Source organism: Rattus norvegicus, chromosome 6 (assembly GCF_021556685.1).
Source record: "Rattus norvegicus strain SHRSP/BbbUtx chromosome 6, alternate assembly SHRSP_T2T, whole genome shotgun sequence".
Classification (NCBI taxonomy): domain Eukaryota; kingdom Metazoa; phylum Chordata; class Mammalia; order Rodentia; family Muridae; genus Rattus; species Rattus norvegicus.
This window is the reverse complement of record NC_141539.1, coordinates 113011501-113020419: the sequence shown is the minus strand read 5'-3', so window position 1 is coordinate 113020419 and position 8919 is coordinate 113011501. Positions and strand designations below refer to the sequence as shown.

General features: G+C 47.0%; 1 protein-coding gene across 2 annotated transcripts; it reads right to left on the bottom strand.

Annotated features, from left to right (window-relative positions):
• Positions 1 to 768: 768 nt before the first annotated feature.
• On the bottom strand, positions 769 to 8855 carry Ahsa1 (activator of Hsp90 ATPase activity 1). Of its 2 annotated transcripts, none has more exons than NM_001115034.1 (9): positions 8347 to 8565; positions 6911 to 7101; positions 5073 to 5155; positions 4590 to 4707; positions 3421 to 3509; positions 2062 to 2190; positions 1480 to 1581; positions 1268 to 1319; positions 769 to 1176 (listed from the first exon to the last, which is right to left on the bottom strand). In NM_001115034.1, the coding sequence occupies exons 1-9, from the start codon at positions 8424 to 8426 to the stop codon at positions 1004 to 1006; spliced, it is 1017 nt and encodes a 338-aa protein (NP_001108506.1). In that variant the 5' UTR covers positions 8427 to 8565; the 3' UTR covers positions 769 to 1003. The 2 variants fall into 2 exon arrangements, with proteins under 2 accessions (NP_001108506.1, XP_087410779.1); XM_087554653.1 differs by lacking the exon at positions 8347 to 8565 and adding an exon at positions 8611 to 8855 and having other exon boundaries at positions 785 to 1176.
• Between the last annotated feature and the right edge of the window lie 64 nt (positions 8856 to 8919).

The following is an 8919-nucleotide window of genomic DNA, read 5'->3' as shown; positions in this document are numbered from 1 at the left end:
CAGGGCTATGTCACAGGATTCATGAGCTGGTGAGATTAGCCTGGTGTGTGAGACACAGGAGCTCTCTACAGAGCTACCACCCGTCTTCATGTGCAGACAGCCTGTACTGTAGTCACCTCTTAGCAGAGGGGGCAGAGTCCAGGACCCACCTCTACAGCCTGGTGTCTACTGTACTTCTTAGGGATGGATGTACATTCCAGAGGCCCAGTCTTCCCGTGTGTTAAGAAGGCAGCCATGTAAAAATAAACCAGCTCAAGAATCTGCTGCTAGCAACAGCCACACTTCCTAATTTGTGTGTGTGTGTGTTTTCCTGTATGTATGTCTATGGAGACCACATGCAGAGGCCAGAAGAAGGCATTAGATCTGGAACTGGATGTTGTGAGCTGCTACGTGAGTGCTGGGAATTGAATCCAACTTCTCTCCAAGAATAGCTCATATTCTTAACCACTGAGACATTCTCTAGCCCCATTTTTTTGAGATAGGGTCTCATAGTCCAAGCTAGCCTTGAGCCTCCTATGTAGCCAGGGATGGCCCATACTCAGAAGTTCCTGCTTCGACCTTCTGAGTATGGAATCAGAGGAGTGTACTACAATTCCCGTACTATACAGAGACGGCCATAAGTTCTGTGAACTCTGAAGAGTCTGAGTAACACAAGTACTCAACTCTCTGTGCGTCTTAACTACCTATGTTCAGTCAGAATGAAGCTTCCAAACCCCTTGTATCTGTTTAGATTCAAAACGTTCAAATCAACTGCTGCCAGTCAACACAGATTATAAGAAATGCATGCCTTTAAAATTCTGTTTACTTAGCATATGTACACGTAAAAGAGAAATCACCCTTAGATCCCACCCAGCAGAAAACATGCACAAACCCAAGGTATATGTGAAAGGGAGGGCCCCAGCCCCAAGTTAGCAGTTGGGATGGTGCAATCCTGTGAGTCACAAGCCCATGGCAAGAGGGCTGGACTAAAGTTTCAACACAGCCAGAACCCCTGCTGCTGGCCCTAAAATAAGCGTGCACCATAGCCAAAGGTCTGTTTGATGCCCTCAAAGTAGTACCGCTGCCAGCCTTGCCGTGTCCGCTCTTCCTCGGGAGCAGGGATGCCGCGGCCCTCCATGCACAGCTCTGTCTCTCCATTCTTATCAATGAAGGTCAAGGTGATGGTCGCGAAGTGCCCTATGGGAAGGGAGTGTCAGATCCAGAGTTTCTGAGCAGCCTTAAGCCAGGAGACAGCAGTGTCTGGAGACCATGGCAGCAAGTTACTCACCCTCTGGCCATGACTTAAACCTCCACTTCATAGCAATATGTTTCTCAGGAACCTAGAAAAATTGAGTTTAGTCTGCTGAGGCACCACAGTGCACCCAAGTCCAGCCAGGTGAGCCACCTGCCTTGGTATTACAAGATGGTATGAAATATGTCAAGTTTTACCCATGACTAAGCTAACCAAGGGAGGTGACACCTGGGGAGAGGTTTACTCACCAAGTCAGTAAACTCCCCAGTGACGTTACCATCGACCATGTGAAACTTCCCTCCTCTGTCTGCTTCCAAGGCCGCAGGAGCATGGGTAAAGGCCTGGACCAGCTGCACAGAAACAAAGACAGAAGACACACGGCTCTCAATGGACAACTGGACACACACCAGCTTAGACCTGCATGTCCCAACACTTCCTGGAGACTCACTGTGCCCAGTAAGGGGGTCTCGGTCTCCCTGTTCTGGTCCTCTACAGACTGGGCTAGGAGCTGAGCACAATTTTGAACCCATGATACCATTACTTCAGACTCATACTTCCTCTTTCCTTTTCTTCCTTCCTTTTGGTGCTAGAGATTCAACTTGGCACCCTGTACATAAGTGCTGTACCACTGAGCTACACCTTTAATGAGTACAGTGGCTCCCACTTACACGAAAGTGAGTGAGTGTGAGAGTGTGTGTGTGTCTGTGTGTGAGCACGCACGTGCATACACACACATAAAAATCCCCTCCACCCTGCTGGTGTCAAGAGGCCTTGCAATTCCACCCATCAGGACAGCCCTGCATGCCGAGGCTGACGTCAGGCTCACTCACCTCCTGCGTGGTGAACACTCTGTAGAGCTCCTCTGGAGAGGTCAGGAAGGTTTCTTTGAGGGTGATCTTACAAGTGGGTATTTTGACACCAACAGGTTTGGCCTGGCTTTTTGAAGGAGCACACTTAGCCTGTGAAAGGGTAGGTAAAATGTCAATCGACACAACCGCAGACAGCTCACTCATGCTCACAAAGGGCTGAGCCCTCAAAGCTAATTATTCAGTGGGGCTAAAGGGCATTTGTGCATGTTTCAGTCATGGGAGAATTCTTCCAGAAATATCCTTACTGAAAACTTCCACTCTTGGAACTTAAAAGTGTGTGTGTATGTGTGCATGTACGCCATATGTGGTTCCTGCAGAGGCCCCTGGATTCCTGCGAGCAGGGCAGGCGCTTAACTGCTGAGCCATCTCTCCAGCTCTAAGGAACACTCTTGCACCCATTGCAAGAACCATAAAGGACAAGCCAGTGTTTCTGCATCTCAGAGAGTTCAGTGCACTCTCAAACAGAACCAGCCTGACATAACTGGACAGGGGAGCTGGGGGTACCTCTCAGCAGCGGAAGAGGTGGCTCCCACATAGAGGCCCTGAGAGTCACCCCCAGTACAAGAAAAGAAAGAGAAATAAAGGACAGAAAAAAAGACAGAAAAGGAAAGAAGACAAAGTAAGAAAAAGGTAATTTGGGGAAAAGAGACAAAGCAAGCAAACTAGAAGCAGCTTCACAGAGTGTTCTCCACTGTTGACAAAAGGATGCCAGGGTTCTAAACCAAGGACTCACAACTACCAAGATCTATCCAGATAAACTAGGTAGAATACAATGAGATGAATCAGCTTCCTGGTGGGTAAAGTTAACGATTCATGTGAGATCAAAGTATGAATGTCAACACCCCAGCCAGAAAGGAAGCTGAGAGCAGGCAACTGGCATTAAGTCCAATCCAGTCATACTTCGATGTCCCTGATGGCTTCTCTGTGCTCTAGGGGTCCACTACTAACCAATAAAGAACAGGTTAGGGGATGGGAGAGATGAGTCTGGTGGCTCAGTGGTTAAGAACACTTGCTGCGATTGCAAAGGAATTAGCTTTGATTCCCAGACTAAGGGAGCTCATAACTGCCTCCAAAGCCAGTTCCAGGAGATCTGATACCCTCTTTTTACTTTCAAGAGCAATTGGTGAACTTACAGTACATAAATAAAAACAAATATGCAAGAATAAAACTATATTATGTTAGACACTGACAGAAAGCAAAAAAAACACATGAACAGGCTCTAAACTCTGGGTTTGGAGTCAGGGACACAGAAAAACGAACGTGGCTATAAAGGCAGCCATTCATCTCCCTCTGCAGGTGGCCTACCCCATCACTGCTTACCTTGCACACTTCCGTTTTTAGTGCTGGTTGGCCCACTGGGTCTACTGATTCTCCATTCACTGTGGGCAAGATCATGCCCTGAGTAAACTCTGAAGAGACAAAGGCCCCATTAGTTTCATGGCAGTCAACATAGCACGTAAGATGTTCACAGCTGCTGTGAGCTAGCACTAAGGAGAAGCCTACACTCTGCTCTGGCTACCTTCGGTTTATGCCTGACATCTACACAACCCTGCAGCATTATCTTAAAAAAGTATAAATCCCTGATGAAACTGGACGCATCACAACGTCAGTCCCTTTCTTCTCTACAAGATTCAGTAGTCAGATCCCTGAGTCCTGGTTCACATTAAAAATGATCAACTTCGGGGTTGGGGATTTAGCTCAGTGGTAGAGCACTTGCCTAGCAAGCGCAAGGCCCTGGGTTCGGTCCCCAGCTCTGAAAAAAAAGAATAAAAAAAAAATCAACTTCAAGACAGGTCAGGATACAAACCCCAACACTAAGATCAGAAGGATGTAGCAGAGATGGGCTCACCCCTTTGGTTATAACCATCTCACCTTCCCAGGAAGAAGGACCAGTGACAGTCCGGGACTTTCCTCAACAGTGTCTAGATCGGAGCCTGTCTGATTCAGTTTAAGATCTTCAGTAGCCATGTTAAAAGTTAATGTAGAAGGTGCAGGTTTACTAGCATGCTTAACCTAACACTATCTAAAGTTACTCTAACATAACTATCATCTTAATGGCTATTAATCCTTAAAAGATTATTAGGGTTGGGGATTTAGCTCAGTGGTGGAGTGCTTGCCTAGCAAGCACAGGGCCCTGGGTTTGGTCCCCAGCTCTGAAAAAAAAAAAAAAAAAAAAAAAAAAAAAAAAAAAACCATTATTGAGGTGTTTTGCACTGGCTTCTTTGGATACTCCCTTCAAAATCTACCATGTATCTCACACTCACAGCGTATCTCGCTTCTGGTGGCCACATTTCAATAGATTAACAGCCAACACTCTTAGACAACATAGCTCGAGACCTTTCTCCAACTCAGCCCTTAGAGTAACTTCAAAATGAAACAGAAACCCTCCTCCCAGATCATTGCCCATCTGCTGGGGGAGGGCAGTCCAGGCCCTCAGGCAGGGTCTGGAGTGGAAGACAGCCTCCTCAGGCAGAGTTCTAAAAGGGTACCTGTCTTGAGGGTGCTGATGTAAATTCCCACTGCTTCTCTGAGAAGTTTCACCCCGTCTTCCTTCATTAAGGCCACGAGACTTGTGTCAGGCTCATCTTTGGCAAGGCTCACACTAATCTGAGTGAGAGATCAAATACAGGTGATAAATGATTTAAGGGGCATCATGAGTGTGGGGGCCAAGCAATCAAGCAATTGCTGACAGCTGCAAAGGAAGAGAGTATAACTAACTGGCCATTTGCACAATTCCCAACAGTGTTCCTTCTCAACCAGTGCAGAGATAGCTAACACTAGAACCCATTTCCTTAGCTAAAGCAGAAATGCTGTGTACATGCAAGCTGTTCTGGACGTTTCCAATGGCACCACATAGCTAGAAATGCACCTAGACTGGCCCTTTAAATCCTTAGCCTGAGCCTGTACCATGTGGGGAATGAATTACAGTTCTCATCTGGAAGACAGACATGGAGGACTTAGGAAACACAAACCTCCACTTCGTCCACGCTATTTTCATCAGACAAATTGGGGATTTCCACGTGTCCTTTGTACTGCACTCCTGACTTAGAGGTACCTGTCAAAAGCAATGCAACTTCATTAGCCACCTCCTCTGCAGGAAAGATCCTCCAGAGTAGTGTCCTACCCAGGCTTCTTGTGACCCTCCACTCTCAGAGAGTGCCACATGCCAGAGCAGTGTCCTACCCAGGCTGCTTGTGACCCTCCACTCTCAGAGAGTGCCACATGCCAGAAGCACCCCTCATGTCTTTCCTCGCCCCATTACTGGAGAGACAGTACGACCTACTATAGGATGGCACCGGAAGCTACACAAACTGGGCAGTAGCTCAGTCCCCCAGAGACTGTCTGGGTAGCCGCTAGCATTGGTTGTTAGGACATCTGTTCTGAAAAGAAGCATTCATCGAGGGGATGGAGAATTTGATTGTGGCAACTTCCCATCTGCTTCTGTGTGAAATACAACATGAGCGCAGAAAACTATCCCCAGGTGAAGAAAGCAGCACAGAGGGCTGGAGAGATGGCTCAGCTGACTGCTCTTCCCGAGGGCCTGAGTTCAATCCCCAGCAACCACATGGTGGCTCACAACCATCTGTAATGGGATCAGATGCTCTTCTGGTGTGGCTGAAGACAGCTACAGTGTACTCAAAAAAAAAAAAAAAAAAAAAAAAAAGAAAGAAAGAAAAGAAAAAGGCAGCAGCAGCAGCAGCACAGAACTAACAAAAGCTCCAATTTCTGACACCTGTCAGGTAAGGTGCCATCGGTATGTGCTTATCCATCTGCCTCAGAAGAGCCCCTTCTGTGATCTCACAGCTACAACCTCTAGGACTCCCAAAATACAACACTTTAAGCTTCTTTCAGAGAAAAAAACACCATCCTGATTTAGTGTGAATGTATTTCACGCTCAGCACATGTATAAAACTCTGGTACTAAGTCTTAGATTCTATATTCTAATTATGTGCGTAGTATGGAGGCTGCGGGGTACGGTATGCAAATGCCCTCAGAGGCCAAACCCTTCTCCAGTTGCAGTTATAAACGGGTGCTGGGAATTGAACACAGTCTCTCCACTTTACAAACATGACATGAATAACATTTTTGGATGGAGAACTTCTCTCCCTTTCCCCCTAGAGTTCGCAGCCATTTTCCTACCTCGGCTTCCCAAGTGGTGGGACTATAGGCACGTGTTAACAACATCTGATGGGTACTATAATTTCTATGATTTTTAATTGAATGGCTGTTGCATAGTGCAGTGAAGTTTTAGGAATACATGTTAACTATGACAGAACTGACTCTGTATGTGTACACCTCAGTTTCTCAGTGCATTATAGAAAAAGGAGACTGGATAAGATACAGTTCCTTCCAGGCCACAGTACTTCAGATATACTTTGAAAAAGCGAAAATTATAAACAGATCTATCCACTTTCCTCTTTACTACTCATCTGGGAAACAGTCCACTCAGCCCAATTCTCCCCTCTAAGGGTGTTACAGAAGAGACATTAAATTGTAAGATGGTAAAACAGCCCCGAATTATGTTTATAATTAGCTGTGATAGTACATTGATCTAAGATTTCCACTGGAACTAGAAAGTGACTGAAGCCAAAAGAAACCCCACCACCACCACCTCATTCATTCATGAGACAAACGATGGACCTGAAGAGAGAGCAAATAAATGCATCTGGTGTTCCACAGTAGCGCCCAGTGCCACTTTCCTTCACAGCAACACTGTCTTCTCCGTGAGTTTGTCAGTGCTCAGAACCTCTCCAGCAAAGATCAGAGCAATGGAAATGGCTGTCTTCTACGGCAGCCCGGCGGTCCTTACCTGTCCAGTTCAGTTTGATGGTCCACTCATAAAAGAAGATAAGTTTGCCTTTCCGGTTGTTAATGGACGCCTCTCCATCAAGCTTGTTCACTTCGGTCACCTCACACTTGCCCTCCTCATTTTCTACTCGGACGGCCAGGAACAGAGTTTTCAGTTTCTCTGTGGACCAATTTGAAGCATCCCTCTCTGTCCTGTAAGACAGAAGCTGAGCTAAGGGCTAGCAATCAAGAGAAGGATGCACCATTTCATGCAACAAGTGAATGCAAGGTCAAAGGAGGCAGAAAACAACAAAACCCTCTAAATTCAACTCTATAATGTCCACAAACATGCCATTTTTAGGAAGCCAAAGGGGTGGAGAGTTATCAACAAAGAGAGGTGCTGTACAAACCAACCTACACTTTCCAGCCTCAGCAGGATGATCCTTGACCATTAACATGGCGCCCCCACTTGGCCAAGAGGAAAGATGGGACCATACTGCTGAAGTCAGGAGAGCGAAAGACAAGCAAGCATTTTGCTAAAAGCCCCAGTTTTTAAAATAATAATAATAATAATAATAGTAATAATAATGCTAGCCTCATTAATAGTGTTCTGTCCTGTTCAGTGTTCAGACTCTGCCCTAGACATTCTACTTCCTCTAGACAGTGTCACAAAGTCCACAATAAGAAAAATTACATCAAGTATAGTGTTAAAAGGAGACAGGTTGAAGAAAAATAAAAGGATGGTAAAAATTCATTTTTTGCCCTTCTAGTAAAGCTATTATAAAAAACAAAGGGCTACAACAGAGGAAAAAAATATAGTCAGTAAAGTTAAGCGGCACTCCAAATAACATTGTTTCCAGAAGATTTCATAGACATGAGGCAGCTTCTAAGAACGGTTAGGCTGTAAAATCATGACTGCCCGGCAACCTGGAGTTACAACAGAACTTAACAGTTCCGGGTGAGAGACTGCATTGCGTTTAGTATCCTGAAGCTCCAAGCGCCCTGCAGATCACGTTCCAAAGCTTCTCCTGCTGGATTGAGGCAGTAGTCACCTATGACTTTTGCTTTCACTGTAACCCGCAAACTAGCAACTACCGCGCCTGGAGCTCGAGACTTTCCTAGCAGTCTCCCAACACAATCGGCAGGGGTTTGGATCTCAAGGACGCCTGCGACCACGTGTAGGAAGTATCACCGGGCTCAGGCTGAATGCAGCAACTAGGGCGCTCTGCTCTCGCTCTGAAATTCCTCCTTGGGGACTCAGCGGTCCATGTCGAACCCATCGCTCCTACGACTGCGATGGTGGCGAGGGATGGAGAGGACCCCTGCTACAGGAAGGACCCACGCCCAACCCCAGGCTAGGGTTGCTTGGGTCCCAGATCTGTACACGCCAAGGTCCCAGGCACCTCCAAACCCTAGCCTGTTAACAGTGCTCCTGCGGCCTGTCTTGCTGGCCCATACCAGTGCCAGTTGTTGACGTTGGTGGCGTCCGCCCGCTCCTCCACGATCCAGCGTGGGTCTCCCTCACCCCACTTGGCCATCAGTTCACTTATCGCACCGCTACCAGCTCCCAAGCAGACGCAGCCACAGCCTGAGGACCGCTCGGTCCCAGCCGCCTGGCAGCGCCTGGAAACTACTAGAAGCAGCACAGCACCTCCTGGCTTGCTTTTCCCTCCACCCCCAACCCCCTCCCAGCTCTAACTTCCGGCTCCTCCTCGCTCTTACCGGGTACTTCCGTTCCAGCTTGCCGAACCGTAGGTTCTGTAACTTCTGGAGTTCCTTCGAACTCTCTCAGTTTATCTTGAAATGTCTCTAAGTCTATGCCCCCAAACTCCTAATCCTCACCGTCAAGGACGCAAAATACTCGTCTTATTGTTTCCTTGGGCCCTAAAACTAGTCTGCTGAGTCTGATGGGAGTTGTAGTCTTTGAAACAATCCTTCCGATAACTACGGAAGGTCATGCTGAAAGTAAAGGAAATGACCTAGCATTATGCGCTAGGGTTTCTGGGAATGGTAGTCCAGAAGCCTCGCGGC